Source organism: Raphanus sativus, unplaced genomic scaffold (genome assembly GCF_000801105.2).
Source record: "Raphanus sativus cultivar WK10039 unplaced genomic scaffold, ASM80110v3 Scaffold0886, whole genome shotgun sequence".
Taxonomy (NCBI): domain Eukaryota; kingdom Viridiplantae; phylum Streptophyta; class Magnoliopsida; order Brassicales; family Brassicaceae; genus Raphanus; species Raphanus sativus.
In genome coordinates this window covers 7,545-28,549 of record NW_026616200.1, presented here as the reverse complement: position 1 = coordinate 28,549, position 21,005 = coordinate 7,545, and the positions used below count along the sequence as shown (strand labels likewise).

At 38.6% G+C, this 21,005-nt stretch overlaps 4 protein-coding genes across 5 annotated transcripts; 1 reads left to right on the top strand and 3 right to left on the bottom strand.

Moving 5' to 3' along the window:
* Nucleotides 1-156: 156 nt before the first annotated feature.
* LOC108811558 (uncharacterized) lies at nucleotides 157-1,853 on the bottom strand. Its single transcript, XM_018583619.2, has one exon. The coding sequence runs from the start codon at nucleotides 1,591-1,593 to the stop codon at nucleotides 1,075-1,077; it is 519 nt and encodes a 172-aa protein (XP_018439121.1). The 5' UTR covers nucleotides 1,594-1,853; the 3' UTR covers nucleotides 157-1,074.
* A 129-nt stretch (nucleotides 1,854-1,982) lies between these two features.
* Nucleotides 1,983-3,088, bottom strand: LOC108811559 (mediator of RNA polymerase II transcription subunit 11). The gene is made up of 3 exons (XM_018583620.1): nucleotides 2,928-3,088; nucleotides 2,712-2,828; nucleotides 1,983-2,350 (listed from the first exon to the last, which is right to left on the bottom strand). The coding sequence occupies exons 1-3, from the start codon at nucleotides 2,979-2,981 to the stop codon at nucleotides 2,174-2,176; spliced, it is 348 nt and encodes a 115-aa protein (XP_018439122.1). The 5' UTR covers nucleotides 2,982-3,088; the 3' UTR covers nucleotides 1,983-2,173.
* A 1,948-nt stretch (nucleotides 3,089-5,036) lies between these two features.
* LOC108811605 (methyl-CpG-binding domain-containing protein 9) lies at nucleotides 5,037-13,986 on the top strand. Of its 2 annotated transcripts, XM_018583669.2 has the most exons (11): nucleotides 5,037-5,673; nucleotides 5,801-6,263; nucleotides 6,333-6,386; nucleotides 6,471-7,574; nucleotides 7,680-8,360; nucleotides 8,805-9,107; nucleotides 9,260-9,595; nucleotides 9,941-10,039; nucleotides 10,344-10,778; nucleotides 11,145-13,175; nucleotides 13,279-13,986. In XM_018583669.2, exons 1-11 carry the CDS (start codon nucleotides 5,162-5,164, stop codon nucleotides 13,585-13,587), a joined length of 6,327 nt encoding a protein of 2,108 aa, XP_018439171.1. In that variant the 5' UTR covers nucleotides 5,037-5,161; the 3' UTR covers nucleotides 13,588-13,986. The 2 variants fall into 2 exon arrangements, with proteins under 2 accessions (XP_018439171.1, XP_018439170.1); XM_018583668.2 differs by having other exon boundaries at nucleotides 5,801-6,386.
* Nucleotides 13,987-14,121: 135 nt separating this feature from the next.
* On the bottom strand, nucleotides 14,122-15,779 carry LOC108811606 (homeobox-leucine zipper protein HAT5). Its single transcript, XM_018583670.2, has 2 exons — nucleotides 14,988-15,779; nucleotides 14,122-14,685 (listed from the first exon to the last, which is right to left on the bottom strand). The coding sequence occupies exons 1-2, from the start codon at nucleotides 15,426-15,428 to the stop codon at nucleotides 14,317-14,319; spliced, it is 810 nt and encodes a 269-aa protein (XP_018439172.1). The 5' UTR covers nucleotides 15,429-15,779; the 3' UTR covers nucleotides 14,122-14,316.
* Between the last annotated feature and the right edge of the window lie 5,226 nt (nucleotides 15,780-21,005).

Here is a 21,005-nt window from a genome sequence, read left to right as displayed (position 1 = left end):
TTTATCATTATGGGCCTCTTATTGGGTCTTCTTTGCCTGCTCTATTTCATGGGCCTTCAACATTTGCATTTTCACATCCATTAGGCTAATTTTGTTTAACATAGATTATGCAGTAACGCATACACACTTTTTTTTTTCCACACTAAGATCATCATATTAACTTCAAACCCATTGTTACAACTAGGCCGGCAATTACAAGTAATCCCGGAATTACAGTCCGACGGAGTAAAACAACCTCCCCGGAAAGAGAAGCCCACAAGAGGGAAACAATATGAAACATAAAAACCAGCCGAAGATAGATACAACACAAACTTACAACTGAGATATCTAGAACAATTACAAACAGATCCAGAATAGAAATAGAACAAATTGCATGTGGACTTAAAAGAGAACTTTGGAAAGACGATGGAGACAAACTTGATCAAACCACCGAGAAAAGAAACCTCCTATAGAGAATGGCCCAAACAATTGAAAGTTCAAAGCAGTAAGATCCGGGAGATCAACGGAACAATTTATTTTCCTGTCTACAAACCGGAGACGGCGGAGTCGAAGGGATGACTGACTTGAAACGCCTGCTTGAAGCTTACTAAAGAACAGATCTCGATCAGATCTAATAGGTTAAAGACAAGGAGCGAATGCAATCATCACCACACTTATGAAGCGATATTTTATTTCATTTCATTGGCAACTATTCTACTCAGGGGCGTCCCTGATATGGTGGAGACCCTAAACAATTTAGTAAAGAATTTTCAAAAAAAAAAAATTTGCAAATCGGAGGCCTTTTTCCATACTAATTTTTGTAAAAAAATTGGGGGCCCTAAGCGGATGTTTCACCTCGCTATGCTCAGGACCCCCCTGATTCTACTACTGACGAGTTCTCTTTCTCTCTTTTTTTTTTTGTTGTTTAGAAGAAAAAGACATTGCACATGAACTACTACAGAAACAATATTTTAATCTTCAAGAAGAGAACACACGAACAAATCTAACTCTTTTATTCCACACACACGCACGCTGACTCGGGTGCTGGCTGCGATAAGAAAGAGAAGGATCCCGTGATTCTCACTTATGAAGCAACTACGCCCCTCTCTCGCTATCGAAATCCATGGGACACTTAGTGGAGACCGGCAATGCGAATCTCTTCGAGTAATACCGGTATGGAAACTCGTCTTCAAATTGTCCCGTTTGCTTTCCATCGTCGAAATTTAAAGAGTAGCTCAATGGATCGTACCGGAATTTACCCTGTTCTGACCGGTTAGGACTGATTGCTACGCACCCTCCACCCTCACTCTTTCCTCCTCCACTACAGCCACAGCAGCAGTGGTTCCGTCCCAATCTGCGTATATATGTCTTCCATCCTACGACCTCCGACCACTGCCTCGCTTTCCTCCACCCTCGAATCCACCACCTTTTCTCAGGCTCGAGCCTATCGCCTGTCCTGATCCGTTGCCACCACACGGATCTGCCACGAGAGGAGGCAAGGCAGGGCATCAGGAAACAACACCCTCTCTTCGCGAACAACGCCTCGTGCATTTCATCCGTATCGTCCATTTCAGACATCGGCGACGTTTGGAGCCTCATCCTCTTAGATCCCATCTCACCCCAAATCCAAACGAAGAACACCAGGATAAATAAATCCTGATTCTCTCTCTCTCTCTCTCTGTCTTGTTAGATCTTTGTCCCTCTTCTCATCTCCACTTGTAAAACCCTAGATTGCCTTGCCTTGCCTTGCCTTGTCCAATCAAACGCGTCTTTTGAGCTGGCATAAAAACAGAGCAGGAACCGGCATAACCGCTAACAGAGAAATATCGGTTCTCACTAACCCTTTGCTAGGTTTGGTCTGGTTCTCTAAATAAGCTAACTCCTAATTGATACATCTACTCTGAACAAATTCATTGCATGTGAATGGTCTAACCAAATCTTTTTTTAGCAATATAAATACAGTGAGAAAATATTACTTGTGCCACAATCTACTCAGACACAAAGGCAGGACCTACTTTAAGTAGGATAAATTGTATTTGTTCTAGAAACTACAATCATAATGGATGGTTTTGCATCATTCATTCCTCCACCTATTATGAATACTAGTATTAATTAACAACAACATAAAGAGGAAATTTTGAGGAACCTCGAGAAAGCCTCTGCAAAAAAAAAAAGAGAAAGTTTGATAACAAGTTCAAGCGGAAGAAGGATAGTGATCAAGGGTTATTTCGAGGTCATGAAGCTGAGAGAGAACATATTCAAGCTTCTGGAAGCAGATCTCATTAGCTATCCTTGCATTGTAGTCGCTTTTCTCAAAGGGACGGTACTCGCACGCGCTTTTGATCTCTTCCCTTAGTGTCACTTGAATATCCTGCACAATAAGTCCATGTTGTTCATCCAAAGGTGAACAAAATTCATAAATAAGACAACTTAATGTTAGCTGAAACTTTGTGGTTAATTAGACCAAACCCACAAACAAACAAAGCCTCTTAATGTAGTAATCTTAACCAAGACTTGTGTCAAATGCGAGCCCAAATTGTATTTTTGATCGACGAGATTATTAAAACAGAAGAGAATAGAAATGAGCACCATTAATAATCTAGACTTGTGTCCCAAACAGGTAGCACTAGTAGAATCCAAAGGACATATCAGAAGTTCACCATTCATTCATAAACCTAAAAGCTCAAAGACTCTATAAGGTGAAAATGGGAAATGAAGTGAAGAAGAAGAACCTTGATGGATTGCATGAACTCTCGGCAATGGCTGTTGACGAAATCTTTCCTGGGGCCAGAAGGGCTCGACAGTTCTTCCATCACACCTCCAGCTATATCCAATACCCTTACCACTCTCTGAAATTAAAAGTAAGGAATTGATATACAGATTCAAAATCAAATTAACTTCCTACTGATTTAATCTATAAAAAAAATGATTGTTCCGTGAAATCTCACCCTCTCCACATTCTGGAGTCGCTGCAAAGAAGTATTCTGCGTCTGCGGATCCATCCACGATTTCTCTGAAACACAGTCGATGGCAGAGACAGGAGACGGTGAAATCGGATAATTAGACGGCGGGATGAAGAAAAGAACAGCGACGGAGAGAGTAGAGGGATAAAAGAAGTTTGTCACGTGAAACGCCACGATTTCTACTTCGAACAGCACGCAGTTAAAGTACTGAATGACGGAAACACCCCCTTCCTTCAGATAAAATATTTGTGATAAAAAAAAACATGAACAGAAAGCTGAGCAAAGCTTACTCTTACAAAGTCTACAATGGCTCACTTCCTAGACCTTAACACTCTCACCAAAACTTTACGTGAGTGAGACAATGAAAATCTCAAAATCGAGCGGGAAAACCACAGTTTCAAGAACCGGACTCGGTACAGCTCCCAAGACGGATGATGACACTCTGGGATTTGCTGTCGATACCTAAACTACGTTAGAAAGTACTTGATGCTTAAATCCACCTTCTTGTTCTACGATTTCAACAATCTCATCTCTGTTGCTGCCTCCCAAGACAAGCAGCCTCTCACTGATTTGGCCAACAGATTGTTCGACTTCGACAGCTTTGAATTGTTAATCACTACTAACTAACACCAGTCTTCATCTGGTTTACTCTAATCCGAAGAGAGTGTTGTTCTATTTGTTACATATCCTTTGATTCTTCCTCCTTTTTTTCCTATACAGCTTGAAGATGCAGCTAAAACGAAGAACTTATCTGAGCAAACAGATACGTGTTACAAACATATTTTTGTAAATGCAAACAAAGTCCCCAAAGTTTAGACAAATAATATCTATTATATAAAAGAACCTAAAACTCTGATTAGTATTAGGCAGAAGAGTCCAAAAATCAAATCCATGAAGATTTTGCTTGTTGTGCCTGAAGTGGACATGAACTTGAAAAAGCCCAACAGATATAAAATTTCTTCTTCCAAAGGTTATGACCAGAATGGCCTGAAACCAGTTCAGTTTACACTGTTTTACTTGCTACTGAAAATCATTCATTCATGGTGGATAAACACTCTATGGTTATGAAATTAAATATTGCATAAGCCAGCCAACAAAAAAAAAAGAAAACTTTAAAAGCTAATAAGAAAAATTCAATATAGTATTGGGATAACTACAATCTAGCCAACTCTTGTATGTATAAATACTTGTGTTTAGCTGCTTGGACCAGTTTATCTCCCAACTCTTATATATAGTTTCCATGCACATGAATGAACGAGAATATACACATTGACATAAGTTCCAAGAAAAAAAAAAGAACATGTACATGGATAAAACAACCCCTGTTTCTCATGTTATACAAACTATTTGTCGCAACGGTGTAGACTTTTCTTCTTAACCGGGTCTGGTAGCTGTAGTTGACAGTGTGTTGGAAAATTTGATAAATAATGATTCCTGATACCTAATTGTAACGTTCCTGCTTTAGGTTTGTGTGCAGCTGCCAGCTTCTATTTCAACAGTTGGTCGTCTGGTTAGTCAATTTTTAGTTACTCATCACTTTTAAACCGACACAATCTCAGATTGATGTACCAAATGATTTGCAGATTGATATACAATTGACAGCTTTAGTATTAAAAAGAAAAAGTAAAGATAAAGCAATTAGTAGTATCATTAACGTGTACATTACACCATCTTCCTTGAGTTAATTTCGTCGTAATGCCAATGGTTTTAAGTTCTTTTATCTTTCTTCTGACACAGTAATGACCACTAAAGGTCCATTGCTTCCTACTCATCTTTACGTTTTACCAAGAAAACCACCCCACACTCAAAATTGTAGTGTTATCATGTAACATACTATTCCAAATAAAAGCAACAATTTAAAGTGTAACGTTTTCCTTTTCATAATTTACATTTATGCCTTGCTATCATGTAATTACGTAAATGGAATTAAATATGCCGAATACAATAGTAAACTCATTTTACCTTTGTTGTTAAGGTTACAACTTTCGGGAATTTGTTTGAGTAATTAAATGAAAAATAAGTAAAAAGGGTTTAAAACGCACACAAAAAAGCTAAAGATAATTCACGTGTTTTTTTTTTCCGTTCTCTCTGAAAACAGAACTTGGGGAAAAGTGGGAGAGAAAATTAAATAAGAAAACCTCTTTCTCTCACTTTCTTCTTTCTTCCGTCTTCAAATGTGTAAAAGGCAATGCTCTCGATCTCAATAACCTAATCGAATAATGGAACTCACTGATTCTACGAAACCGCAACTCGGAGAGAGCAGGAGCGCCGCTCTCGACGAAGACAATCGCTCCTTTCTCGGCATCGATCTCAACGAAATCCCTTCCGCCGGCGTCGTTACTCCTGGCGGCGCTGTCCAGGACGACGACGGAGAGTACGAACCCGTTGAAGTTGTTAGGTCAATTCACGATAACCCGGACCCAGCGCCTGGAGCCCCCGCGGAGGTTCCTGAGCCGGATCGGGATGCGGCGTGCGGCGCCTGCGGAAGGCCGGAGTCTATGGAGCTCGTAGTAGTCTGCGACGCTTGTGAGCGAGGGTTTCATCTGTGCTGTGTTAGCGACGGAGCGGAGGCTGCTCCTTCCGCCGATTGGATGTGCAGCGACTGTGTTACCGGTGGCGAGAGGAGCAAACTGTGGCCGTTGGGGGTGAAGTCCAAGCTTATCCTCGATATGAACGCCTCGCCGCCGAGTGATGCCGAGGGTTACGGAGCCGAGGATACATCAGATTCGAGGTACGTTGCCGTGCTTCGGTTTCCCGACTATTATTGCGTTAGGGTTTATTATTAGCTTTTCTGTTCTTTGATCTTAGCAGAAATTGTAAAAAGCAGTGATGGTTTCCTTTTGTTTTTGCTTCTCCAGAAAGCAGCATATGCTGGCCAGCACTTCTTGCATGGGGAACACTTTTGAACATTCAAGCTTTCTGATTCCTGGTAGAGCTCATACGTTAGGTTTTGGCTTCCCATCAGACCTGGGCAACAGATTTCCCTCTTTGGATCCAAGCGAGCTCTTGTTGCAAAATCTCAGGCATTTCATATCTGAAAGGCACGGCGTCGTATTAGAAGATGGTTGGCGTGTCGAATTTAAACAACCTTTAAATGGATATCATCTCTGTGCAGTGTATTGTGCCCCGAGTGGGAAAACATTTAGTTCAATACAAGATGTTGCTTCTTATCTGGGCTTGGCTACTAATGGTAACTATCGCTGTATGGATGCTGAAATCACGAATCAGACTTCTCTTCCTCCAGAAAGATTGAATATGCCCAAGAGAAGAAAGACATCAAGATGGCCAAACAACAATTTCCCTGAGCAAAAGGGTAGTTCAGTGAGTGCTCAGCTCAGTCGTTTTCCATATAGTGGTCATACGATGCCCCCTTCTGATACTCTTTTTCAGGCTGTTGAATCTCTTAGCTCTGGGAATAATGGATGTGGTTGTGAGGAAGCTAATGTAAGTGTAAACTTCGATTCTCTACTGGTTACTCTTTGTTTTTGTTTTTTTTAACCCCCATGTTTGTGTTTTTTTTACTTTCAGAAAGGACTTCCTATGCAATTTGAAGATTTCTTTGTCCTGTCGCTTGGACGAATTGACATAAGACAGTCTTACCACAATGTCAACATGATTTATCCAATAGGATATAAGTCCTGCTGGCATGATAAAATCACAGGGTCTTTATTTACTTGTGAAGTATCTGGTGGTTGTTCTGGGCCTGTTTTCAAGATTACAAGGTCACCATGCTCTACATCATTTCTTCCAGTTGGATCGACTGTCTTCTCATGCCCAAAGATTGACAAAATGGTGGAACAGAACATTGACAAACGAGGTGATCGTAGAGACAGTATTCAAGACAATGATGACACTGTTGAGATCCTTCTTTCAGATCCATCCCCACCTCTTGGAGATGATATATTGTCTTGTTTACGGGAGAAGAATATCTCCAATACATTCAATTGCCTGCGCTCGGAAGTTGGTCCTTCTCTACTAGACTTAAATAATACTCTATCCTATAATCAGCAGCATGGGATAGAAATTGGCGAGATTGTTGTGGAAGAAGATTCATTGTCTGTTGCATGGAAAAAGGTGTCTCAAAAACTTGTTGATGCATGTTTTAATGTCCTAAAGCACAAGGGTTCCATGAACTTTCGTTGCAAGCATGTTGACAGAGAAACAAGGGAAATCAACTGGGATACAGTAAATGAGAAAGACGATGTGATTTTATCTTTGTCAAGATTCTGCTGTTCTTTGGCTCCTAACAGTGCTACACGTGGTGAAAAGGATAGTAGCGAGATTGCATCTCTAGTTGATGTTTTGTCAAGGTGGCTTGATCAAAGCAGGTTTGGACTTGATGCAGATTTTGTACAGGAAATGATTGAACGTATGCCTGGTGCCGAATCATGTTCAAATTATAGGTCTCTGAAGACTAGAAGTTCTTCTGTTTCCGTAACTGTAGCAGAAGGAGCGCTTGTTGTCAAACCAAAAGGTGGAGAAAATGTCAGGGAAGAAGTTCTTGATGAGATATCTCGGAAAGCCAAAAGGCATAAACTAAATGTTGGTCATGGTTTAAGCAATCCACACCCTCCTCCCGGGAGGCCAATGTGTTTGAGGCTTCCTCCTGGGGTTGTTGGTGACTTCCTTCAGGTACATACATGTATTTTTATTATATGGGTAATCTACAAAGTACCCCTCCATTCACTAGGTCCTGCCACACATAGATAACAGTCATTTTTATTTTTGGCTGATCAGGTATCTGAAGTGTTCTGGCGTTTCCGTGAAATTTTGGGTTTGGGAGAGGCTTTCTCATCTGAGAAGCTTGAACAGGAGATTGTCAATCCACTGTTCGATGGTTTCTTTCTTGATAAATATGGGAAAGAAGTTCATAGAAGTGAGATGAACATTAGTGATAAGGATTGCACTGCTAGTAAAATTTTGTCTTTGTTGGATGAATCTCGCCAACCTTTTTCTTCTGAAAATACCTCTGCTTCTGTACTAAAAGAGACAAAAGCAGGGAATTCTACCGGGTTCAACATTTCATATTCCTCTCGTGGGCCGTGCTTCGGTGAACTTCTAACAAAGACTCACATTTCGCTTCTGCAAGTGCTAATATGTGAGTTGCAATCCAAGGTAGCTGCATTTGTTGATCCAAACTTTGATTCGGGAGAATCAAGATCTAGACGGGGACGGAAAAAGGATGACAGTACACTTTCTGCTAAAAAAAATAAGCTGCATATGCTTCCTGTTAACGAGTTCACATGGCCTGAATTGGCCCGTAGGTACATTTTGTCTCTTTTATCAATGAATGGGAACCTCGAATCAGCAGAGATTGCTGCCCGTGAAAGTGGTAAGGTATTCCGTTGCTTACAAGGGGATGGTGGTTTGCTCTGTGGTTCACTCACAGGAGTAGCTGGGATGGAAGCCGATTCAATGGTATGTTTTTGTTGTTATTCTATTTATTTTCTGGGTTACACATTTTGCTTGTATTACTGATTGACGGGATCACAAATTTAGTTTCTCGTTCGGAACCTGTTTACTGTTTTTCTTTTCCTTCAAATGTTCTATCATTTACCTTCCACGAAATTAGTCAGGTTGATCTTTCCCGAGCTTATTAGAAAGATATGTTCCAGTTATAGGTGAGTCTAGACTCTAGAGTAGTTAAGTTTCCTATGTCTTCTATATCTTGACATTTATATTCTGTTACTCTTGAATATCCTGAAGGTCCTCTTTTATTATACAGTCTCGAAAATCGATTTACTTTGTGTTGGGGCAAGAAATATTGCTTGCTATAGGAAAAATACTTACGTTCCTAAACCACTCTCACAGAAAGAGAATGCCCTTTGAACTTACGTGTACGTATTAACTATTTATCTTCAGTTACTTGCAGAGGCTACAAAAAAAATATTTGGTTCGTTGACAAGAGAAAATGATGTTCTCTCTGTGGAAGATGATGATTCTGATGGCCTTGATGCTACTGAGACAAACGCTTGCAATGGTGATATTCCAGAGTGGGCACTGGTTCTGGAACCCGTGAGAAAGCTTCCAACAAATGTTGGGACTAGAATCAGAAAGTGTGTCTATGAGGCTTTAGAGAGAAATCCACCAGAGTGGGCAAAGAAGATATTGGAGCATTCCATCAGTAAAGAAGTATATAAAGGCAATGCATCAGGACCGACAAAGGTTCAATCTCTAAAACCAACGCTTACATTAAATTTTGAACTGCGTAAATTGGAATTTCTTGTTTTCTTGAATTCCCTTTTCTGTCTCTTGTTCTTCTGGTGATGTATCTCAGTCTGATGACATATGATATTATTTCCCTTTACTGAATACAGAAAGCTGTGCTCTCGTTGCTAGCCGAAGTTCGAGGTGGAGATATGGTGCAGAAGTCTGTCAAAGGAACCAAAAAGAGGACGTCTATTGGTGTATCTGATGTCATTATGAAGAAATGTCGTGCTGTGTTGCGTGATGTTGCTGCTGTAGACGAGGATAAAGTGTTTTGCACTTTATTGGGGCGAAAGTTACTGAATTTGAATGATAATGATGATGACGGACTCTTGGGATCACCTGCAATGGTTTCGCGTCCCTTAGACTTTAGAACTGTTGATTTGAGGTTGGCTGTTGGTGCGTATGACGGATCAACTGAAGCTTTTCTCGAGGATATTCTTGAGGTAGGATTTTCCCTCTTTGTCTGATTTTTTTGTGCAATTGATGGCATGATGCTTTCTGTGCGATATGAGAGCTAGTTTATTGAAGTGATATATTTCCCATTTCGGTATTGCATCTTTGTGCTGTAAGTTTCACACTATTCATTTAGATGCATGAATGTAAAGTGTTGAACACCCAGAAATTAGCTGCTCAGCTGTTGGATAAAGTTTTAGCTATGATTAGAAATCGAAGCAATTGAGTCCTACAGTACATGCTTGACTTATTTTTTAAAATTTGTTGTGATGGTATGCATGCAACTTTATCTTGTTTCATGGATGACATGCTAATTTTCACTTTCTGATTTGCAGCTGTGGAGTTGTTTACGTGTTATGTATGCGGATCAGCCCGATTCTTTAGAACTGGTTGAAACATTGTCGGAAAAATTTAAGTCACTGTACGAAGCTGAGGTTTGTCTTTTTCTCCTTTTTCTGCTATGCTCTAGAACGTGATATGTTCACAGCTTAGTTAGCCTCTTGAAGTCAAATGGTCGAGACAGTCCCATCAAACAAATTTTGTTAAGGCTTATCATTTTTGAAAGTTATAGGCCTTTGAGATCAGAGTTAGATGCTTTCAAAGGGTTTTTCCTTTTGTGTGTTGCCTTTCAGTTTCTAGGAGGTGTATGCATGGTATCCTCTTTCTATGAAAATATTTGCAATGTCGAGTGCAATTCTGTTCTCAAGTTTCAAGCCTTTTATTTTTTTGCTGGTATAGGTTCTACCTCTTGTTCAGAAACTTATGGACTACAGAAAATTGGAATGTCTAAGTGCAGAGATGAGGAAGGAAATTAAGGACATTGTTGTTTCAGTAAATAAGCTTCCCAAGGCCCCGTGGGATGAGGGGGTATGTAAAATATGTGGCGTTGACAAAGATGATGACAGTGTTCTCTTGTGTGATACGTGCGATGCGGAGTACCACACATATTGTTTGAATCCCCCTCTTATTAGAATTCCAGATGGAAATTGGTATTGTCCCTCATGTGTCATTGCCAAGGGCATGGCTCAGGATGCTTTGGAATCGAACAAACTAGTCAGACGGCGGAAAGGTAGAAAGTATCAGGGGGAACTTACCCGAGGTTCTATGGAAACAACTGCTCGCTTGGTAGATGTGATGGAAGGAAAAGACTACTGGGAGTTCAGTGCTGAGGAGGTAAGTTTTGAACCTCTTCTCTCATTATTGGTCATTCATTTGAAATGTTTCACCTTTTACTTCTCTTTTTGAAGATGAATATCATGATTATATTTTCATGTTGTAATCCTTAGCTTATGTTTTACGACAATTATAGAATTCCGGTTAAATTGAATCATGATTATATTTTCATGTGGATTTAAGGTATTTTTCGAAGGAAGGAAGTCTTTAGATATTTATTTTTCTACCGTATAGAATTCCGGTTAAATTGAGTCAAATGACACTGCGAAAAAACTATTTTGTAGCTCTCTTTTTCTTAAAACTAGTACAAGCATATGGACCTGCTGCTGTTGGTAATCTGGTCAATGTCTTTTTGTTTTAATGCAGAGAATCCTGCTGCTTAAGCTTCTATGCGATGAACTGCTTAGCTCATCCCTTGTTCATCAACACCTCGAGCAGTGTGCCGAAGCCTTAATTGAAATGCAGCAGAAGTTGCGCTCTCTTTCCTCAGAATGGAAAAACACAAAAATGCGGCAGGAGTTTCTGACGGCTAAACTCGCAAAGGTTGAACCTAGTATTCTAAAGGAAATGGGCGAACCACAAAATTCAAGTAGCTTTGCAGACTACCGTGGATGTAATCAACAACAGGAGAGTGTTGGAGACAGGGTTCCTCATGATGATGACGCTTCCTCTGCTGCGTTTCTTAACAATAATCAGGGAAAAGCTCCGCTTGAGACAGATGCTCAGACTGGAGAGTCAAATGTCATTTCGAGAGAGAACAAAATTCCCACCCCCGAAAAAGTTACATCCCCTGGAAGGAACGAGTCGCCAATAGAGGTAACGGATCATATGTCTTGTGAAAGAGAAGATACTACAGAGACCTTGGACAAATCAGCTGGAAGGAACCATGAAACACACACTATAAAACCCAATGCGGTGGAATTGAAGACAGCACATGATGCATCTTCTGTGGCTTCCCAAGAATTGCAGGCTTGTCAACAGGATTTGAATGCCACTAGTAATGAAATACAGAATCTGCAGCAATCAATCGGAAGCATTGAATCACAGATTCTAAGGCAATCTATACGAAGAGACTTTCTGGGAAGTGATGCTAGTGGTCGTCTATATTGGGGTTGCTACTTCGCGGAAGAACATCCTCGTATTTTGGTTGATGGAAGCATGTCGTTGCAGAAATCTGTACAAGTTGACTTGACAGGTTCAAAAGTTCCCTCCCCATTTCTCCATGCCGTTGACCATGGAAGATTAATGGTCTCACCCTGGACATATTATGAAACTGAAGCGGAGATCAGCAAGCTTGTCCTATGGCTTCATGATGATGACCCAAAAGAAAGAGGCTTGAGAGAGTCTATTTTGTGCTGGAAAAGGTTACGATTTGGGGATCTTAAAAGGGAAATCAAACAAGCTGAGAATTCGTCCTCCCCAACATTGCCTGGGAATCTTGTGACGAAGGCTGCCATGTCAATGGAGAAAAGATATGGTCCATGCATCAAACTAGAGATCGAAACCTATAAAAAACGGGGGAAGAAGACAAAGTTTGCAGAGCGAGAGAAACTGTGTAGATGCGAATGCTTGGAATCCATTTTGCCATCCATGATTCACTGCCTCGTATGCCACAAAACATTTGCAAGTGATGATGAATTTGAGGAGCACGCCGAGAGTAAGTGTGTTCCATATTCATTAGCAACTGAAGAAGGCAAAGAAAAGTATGATTCTTCAAAAGCAAAAGAAAGCCTGAAATCCGATTATCTTAGTGTAAAGTCTAGCGCTGGCAAAGATAAAGCTGAAATATCCAATGTTTCTGAACTTGATTCTGGGCTGATAAGATACCAAGAAGAAGAATCTATTTCCCCATATCATTTTGGGGATATCTGCTCCAAGTTTGTGACAAAGGATTCTAACAGAGATTTGGTTAACGAGATTGGTCTGATCAGTTCAAATGGAAGTCCAACATTTCTTTCGTTGCCATCTATTCATTTTAACGACTCAATGCTCATATCGGCCACTGGCAGTAAGCTAGATGGTGGTGATTCAGGGGATCAGGTGATGTTTACTGGTTCTGAAGCCAATGGTGAAGACTTGAATTCTGAATCATTGGACAGATCGGTCACAAATGATCTTGGCAGTCCGCTGAACAAACTGAATGGAGTGGGATTTGGCAACTCAGAGGAAAAGAACAAAAACTCTACAGGCAGTGGGTTAAAAGGCTACTGTGTGGTTCCACAGGCGTCTTTGAAACGTGTTACTGGCAAAGCTTTGCAGGTTTTCAGGTTCCTTAAAACCAACTTGCTTGATATGGATGTGGCACTACCTGAAGAAGCTTTAAGACCATCGAAATCACATCCAGATCGTAGACGAGCTTGGCGTGCTTTTGTTAAATCGGCACAAAGCATTTTCGAGGTTTAGTTCTTATATATTTATATTCTTTTTACTCCTCTCTATCTAATACCATATGTAATCTGGATTTGCTAATGTGTATGCCTTTTTGACATTTGATATTCAGTTGGTTCAGGCAGCAATTGTGGTAGAAGACATGATAAAGACGGAGTACTTGAAAAATGAATGGTGGTACTGGTCTTCTCTATCAGCGGCAGTTAAAATCTCGACACTCTCTGCGCTATCCCTTCACATCTTCTCCCTCGATGCAGCGATTATGTACGATAAAAGCATAACTGAATCAGATCCTATGGATGAGACAAAGGAGATAGGCTTACAAGAGCAGAAGTCACAAGCTGTAACTGATACACAAGAAAGAAGCAGCAGAGCTAACAGAAGGTCCGGTAAGAAAAGGAAAGAACCTGAGGGATCATAACAATTTACTTGAAACCACACAAGTAGAAAAGCTTCAGCGGAAATGGTGGCTTTTGTTTTTAATCAAAGTGGAGCCAATCAATATGTGTATGTGTAGTAGATATAGGGAATGTTTCGGTCTGGAAGCAAAGCTGTAAGTTGGGGATGTTAGAGATCTGGTTTGGTGGTTCATCAAAGAATAGTCAGGACTTGAAAGTGGGGTCTAACAGGTGGATGAGCGGAGAGAGTATGTGTGTACGTACGTACACATACATATATATATGTAGAAGACAAAACTAATGTCTCTGGAATTTAACTACTAGTAGTAGTATTAAAGCCGCTTTTTTAGACATGAGCTGATTGATGAATTTTTTAGAAAGGAAACTTCGATTCTTTATAAATCTTTCTCTCGCTCTATAAACAGTGAATGGATGATTATGAGAGGGCTTCAATCTTTCTTCTTCTTATAGTTTCCAGTGGGTACAATAGCCAGTGAATTCATCGAATCAATAAAATTATTTTTACCTTTGGACTTAAAAAAAAAATAGAATATAGATTCGTACGTTTCACAATGATAACATTTATATATAACCGATCAATAATTCAATACCGTGGATTTGGGTCACTCCACCGGTCCACAAAGGCACAAATTATGCAGCGTTACGTCAACATGGAAACAAACAATGCTGTATTTTAAAAAGAAAACACACACAAGATATAAAAATACATAATTGTGTTTTGCATTTAGCTTTCACGTCCAGCCCCAGAATCCTAGTGATTCACCGTGACCGTGCGGCGGCGAAGTGGTGGCCCCAAATACGTCAACAACGAAACAGCTCCGGTCATTATCACTCCCGTTGTTGTTATGTTCCTCCAGTTGGTGGATGGGTACGATACTTGGGAAGTAAGAGTCACAGCTGTCTAGTAGTTGAGGAGCGTCTTCTTCGTCTAGTACCGTACTCCCTGAACTCAACCGGTCCTCTGTTTTGATTGGCGATGGTTCGATATGGTTCATGTTCACCGAATCAAGCTGCTGCTGGGGGTTTGCTTCGGGCACTTGACCCGATGGCTCCTTAGTTGCCTCTTCTTTGGCTTGGAGCTTCTCTGCCAGGGAAGTCATCTGTAAAAAAAAAAGAAGAAAAAGATTCTTACTTCTCTTTTATTAATCACACACAAAGGGGGTCAACACAAGCAACCTACCATAAGGAGATATTATTAAAATTTTAAATTCGTATATGATTGATTTGATTCCCAAAGTCTCTTTCTGTTGTGTGATAAGAAAAGAAAAAGAAAAGGAAAAGCATATCCTTTTAACATTTGATGCTTTTCTACTTTGGACCAATAAGGCATAAATATAGATTCGCTAATATTTAATTTTAGATATTATTTTTTTTTTTCCAAATCAAGGGTAAATAGAAAGACCTGGGATCTGAGGAGATGGTTGTCGTTGAGGATGGAGTCGTAGTTAGAGAGGAGTTGGTCGTAAGAAGATTTGAGGAGACTGAAGTCTCTCTCGAGCTGCTTTGTTTTCCAACGAGCACGTCGGTTTTGAAACCAGACAGCAACTTGCCTTGGCTGAAGACCAAGCTTCTTAGCAAGCTCAGTCTTGCGCTCTGGCTCCAGCTTGTTCTCGGTCTCGAAGCTTTTCTCCAGCAGATGCACCTGTTGGGTAGTGAGGCGACGCTTTTTGTCGGGTGTGTGGTCGTCGTTATAGTCATCGTCGTCGTAAAGATCCTCGTGGGAGCAAAAGAAGGGCCTTCGCTTTGATGATTCCTCCATGTTCATCATCGATCTTGCTCCTTGGAAGAAGAACATGTTGCCATGGGCGGCAGAAGGATCGAAGAAAAACGAATTGGATTCCATCTCGATTTAACCAGACAAGAAAAATACAAAGAAAACAGAGAAACTGAGAGAGAGAGGATTGGGTTCAAAGTAAAGAGAAAGACCGATGAAGCTAAAGGGGATTAGAAGATGATGATCTTATGACGAAAGAAGCTTGTACTCCATAGTAATCTAGCCGGAGACTCCAACGGACAGATGCAAAATCCCATCATCAAAACAGCAATTACACCCAGAGGGAACCAGACAAGACCTTTTTTTTTTTCTTTTCGAAATTATAGTTTAACCGATCATTACATCTCAAATAAATTCAGAGAGAGAGAGAGAGAGAGAGAGAGAGTTTCTCTTGGCCTTTGGCTTTGCTAAACTCATACGCTTCAAGAAGCGCGCTCTTTTATACCGCAAGCAATCTTCTTAAATGACCCTTTTACCCTCTCTTCATCTAACGTTAATGTATATAAAAATATTTATGTTTTCAAGTCTAAACTGTAATTACATACTTCCTTCGTTTTTTCTGATTTCTGCTCTTTTAACTTTTTTTTTTTGTCCTACCTTCTTACAATTTTATTTGCTATTATGGAAAAAGAACACAAATTTTTTCATGCTTCTATGATTGCGTAATACAATTTCTCTAAAAAGGGGCAGTTCTGGTAGTTCGAATATGACTGAATTTTATAATCTGAAGTGGACTTCTATGAGCTTGGTGGGGCCCACTTTCTTTAGCGAGAGCACTTGGAAACAGATCTTAGCCGTTGGATCTGAATATACTTTTTTTTAGTTATATACTAGTATTAAACTAAAATATAGATTTTATTATCAGCTGTGGTAGTTCGGCCAGAGTGTGTTAAATAGGGGTGCAGTTGACAAAAAAAAAAGTGTTAAATAGGGGTGCATGCTCGACGGTCGGGTAAGTGTCGGATATGCCGGTTGATCTGAAAAAAATCTAACGATCATCATCATCCTGTGTTTTCTTCATTTTCCCACAGCCTTGTCACATTATCATCCACTCATTATAAAATTTAGTAGTAATCGAGCTCACGTCACTCCTATTTTTATTTTATTTTATTTTTTTCTCTGATCTTGATGAACCTTGCAGCAGTCTTGCACGATATTCTGTCATTCTATATCTATCTATATTATTAAAGTTGTAGTACAAAATGGAAATGTTTGGATACAAGGATAAGAGTATTAAAAAGAATTAAAATGTTTGGAAACATAGATTGTAGTCTTTTAAAAAAAAAATTGTTTGGAAACAAAGATAATAGTATTAAACAAAAAAAAAGTAATGGGCTTAACTAATTAAGTCCATTATAAAAAAATGTTGTCAATATATATAAGAAAAATATAATACAAAGCCCGATTTGAAATACCAACTCAAATTATAGTTTTTATATTTCATATTAAGTTTTAAAAATATAATATATATATAATTATCTATATAATGGTACGTAAAAATATTATTGATTATATGATTACTTATATGATGGTACGTATAAAATACGATTAATTATATGATGAAAATATACGATATATAATAATGACTAAGGATGGGTTTTCGGGTATCCATACGGGTTTGATTTTGATCGGTTTTCGAGGTCAAAGATTTCAGCCCTATTAGGATGTTTCTAAATTTTGTTTGAGTTTGATTCGGATCTTTGCATGTTTGGTTTGGGTTGGATAACCCATTTAAATTATTTTTAAAGTTTTAAATCACTATATATTTTAAATTTCTCAAAATATTTAAATAAAATAATAAAATACCTATAAATTTAAATAACATATGTCAGAATATCTAAGTTTAACATAACAATTTGGTTGACTTAAAATTATAAATACAAAATCAATAATTATTTTAAGTATTTTTGGTGATTTGAATATACTTTAACTATTTCAGATATTTATTTTTGACTATATATATATATATATTTTAAGTATTTTAAACCTATTTAAAATTATCATTTTTGATGTTTTATATACGTTAAATCTAAAAATAATTAATATATATATAAGTATATAAATCTATTTAGATAAATTCAGGTACCCGAATCATTCGGTTCGAATTAGATTCGGTTCTTTAAATAACAAAATTTTGAATAATTTGAATATTTAATCAATTTATGTTCGCGTTTGGTACTATATTTTCGGATCAGTATCGGTTATGTTCCTTGCCAAATCCTAATAATTACATAAAAAACAAATATCATCATATTTTTCAAAATATGCATCCGCGCACCTAGATCAAAGTCTATAATCATTTATTTTAACAACAAGCTAAATAAATATGTTGATTGGAGAGGGAATAAAACAAAGCGAGAAAAATACATAGTTTACCAGAGACACTCTATGTGTCGAATTTATTATAAAAAATGTATTACTAAGATAATTATATTCAATAATTACAAAAAAATAATATATTTCATAAAAGTGAAAAATAATACCCGCGCTTTCGAAGCGCGGGTCAAAAATCTAGTTATAATTAAGGTTTAAGCAATAATAAGCATCGGAATTACTTTTGCATACAGTGTCAAGTCAAGTTACGGCTCAAAATTAATTTAAGAAGAGAAGGAAAAATTCAGAGAGTATATAAGAGAAGTATCCAACAAGTAATGTCATCTCCAATCCAACCCTATTTTTCTTTTAAAATAGAATAAAATAAATCTGGAGTAATAAATGTTTCAATCCAATTTCATATATAACTCTATTTTAAAGTTTATTACATAAATAAAATAATCGATTTTTTATTCATTCATGACTCCACTGTAAAGTGAAGATAAAATAGAACTGAAACATTTTTATTTTATATTCACTTTTATTCAATTTTATAGAAAAGAAATAAAATTTTATATTGAAAATATTCTAACAAGTAACAACCAATATTTGACAAGTCTTTTGGCAAAAAAAAAGTACTCTCTCAATTTCAATGCGTAAGATGTTTTGTTTGAAAGCTCTTATATTAAGAAAATTACTTTTACTTCAAAAATATCAATAAAAATATAAATTATAATTAAACTAGCCAATTATAAAATACAGCACAATATATAATTAGTTGTATAGTTTTTAATAAAATCAAAAGTTACATAAATCATTAAAATATCTTATATTTTGAAATATCAAAAATTATTTTAAACATCTTATTACGTTTAGAAGTGGAGAGAATGTTCGACGTTGGAGAGAGAGAGAGAAAAAGTAGATCTTCTTTTGGTCTCCGGCGTACGGCCGGCGCGTGAGCGTCCGTGCCGACGCCGGAGCCAATCTTTTCAGGCGTATCCGGTTCCCCTCTTTTCCTTCTTCGCCGTCCGGTTAGCGACAGCCTTGTTGGAGCTCTGGTTCCGCCTCCATCTCTTACGATGGCGCGGTTGTTGGAGCAAAAACGCTGTCGTCTGAAGGTTCCGGTGGGGAGTGGAAGGCTTGCATGGTTAGTGATGGTTTCTCCGGGAGGTGGAAGCTTGTTCAGGTCCACCGTCGCCGGCTTTTGCTCCCGGGAAGGAAATCTCCCTCAGATTTGCCTTCGCCGGCTCTTGATCTCGGAGAGCGGAGGCTAGCTTAGCTCCGCGCTGCCGCTTAAGTTCCCCGGGTTTCGTTGGGGTAAGGTTTCTAGACATGGTTTTGGCTAAAGCTCGGCGGTTTTGCCGTCAAGGTGGGGTGGGGTCACAGCGGAGGAGATCCTGTTTGATGAGGAAGCTCTGCGGCGAGGTGACGACTTTCAAAGGAAGTTTGTATGGATTCTCGGTTCTCGGTTCGCGTGTCTAGAGTGTGAAAGAGTGCAAAGTCGGTGGAGATTCTCGAGACGAGTCTGAAACACCGGCGTGATGACAAGGCGGGGAAGAACAAGTATGCGAGAATGGTGAGGGTGTTTGCTTCGGCGGCGGTGAGACGGTAGGATTAAGTTGAAGCGGTGTCGACTTCATGCGAGAATGGAGCAGAGATCTCCACGAGTCGAACCAACTTTCTTATCCGGCTGTGCCGTGCGGTCCGAGAAGTAGATTGGGTTTTGCCGGGGATTCTGTGGGTATTGAGTCCCGGTGAAACTAGGGTTCCGGTTGTCGTCTCCGGCGTCTGTTTTGAGGCAGTCGAGGCAGAGCAGCGCGTGTCGTGACAACGACGCAGATCTATCCACGCGTTTTGCTACCTGCTCTCCTGTCGGTGCACGTGCCGGACCTTGGTGATGGGTATCGTTGTGGGCCTTTGGGCCGTTGTAATCTGTTTGGCCTGCGGGCTTTTTTGTAGCTAGCCCGGTGTTTCTGTGGGCTTTGGTATGGTTGTTTTTGTATCCGGACTTTGGTCCGTTTGGGCTCGGTCCTTTTTAATAATTCAAATCCATTGACGGGAAAAAAAAAAGAAGTGGAGAGAATAGTATTTACTATATTTTGGCGGGTAACGAGTTATGTCACCTAATGAATAAAACAGACTAGGTGCAATGGAATTGACTACGGCCGCATTATTTTAAGCTAAAAATATAATATCGCTTTTGTTGTGTTACACAAGTCCCTACGCATTTTGCCTTGGTCTTCTGTACTCGATGATTTTTTTTTGACGAACGGCTTATTCGATGATTTCTTACGCAATGAGAGAAGAAAGATGAAATATTCTCCCTCGGTTATCTTTTTTACTATTTCGGGCCGGGATCTTGTTTTTGGTGATGAAGTACGCAGTTAGAACATCTTCAATCCCACTCTATTTTTCACTCTAAAATAGAATTTAAAATGAAAAATGCTCCAGTAGTACGTTATTTCTCACTCTATAATAGAGTTAAAAATAGATTTATTCAAAATATAGAGTAAATTGTTTTTCTTTGTTCATCACTCTATTTTCTACTCTAAAATATAGTACCACTGAAACAAATTTCATCTCTATTATAGAGTCACTCTATTTTAGAATAAAAAATAGAGTGAATCCTTAAAAATGCTCTTATATTCTAAATTAACATGATGAGTGGTGGTTTATATTTTGACCCAAGTATAAGTATATACTTAAAAATTATATACATGATATATATATATATTTTTTTTTTCTTTTCTTTTTGAAACTGGACATGATATATATTCCTCGTTCGTTTTCATTAGTTTCCTCTTGATTCTTCAGCTACCCAAAATGCAAATACTCTATATATGCATGATTGCGACTTTATCAACACATATATCTGCTTGCATAGTCAGGGGCGGACTCACTGAAGGAGCAGACCCACTGAGTAAGGAGTGGTGTCAAGTGACACCACAAAAATTTGATAAATTTTTTTATTTATGCCTAGGGTCAGCGATCTATTTATCCATGATAACTATAATATAGTATCAGATTCCCACCAAACTATAATAAAGTTGTAAACTTATTTCTCTCCGATTTGATCGTTTGGAACCTAATTATCAATAAATCAGTGATTTTAATTTGTTTACTTGTATTAATCAATTTACTCTTAACCAAATAATTTTAAATCAATTAACCAAACAAAAATTCAAATTCTAAGTATATTTTCTATTTTTAAAAAAAAATATTTTCTTCACATACATTTCTTATTCCAAATCAAATCAAATCATCTACTTTATTAAAGGATATTCGCCCAAAACTTTTTTCAGAGTCAAGTAAGAAAAAATAAACTTCAAGAAA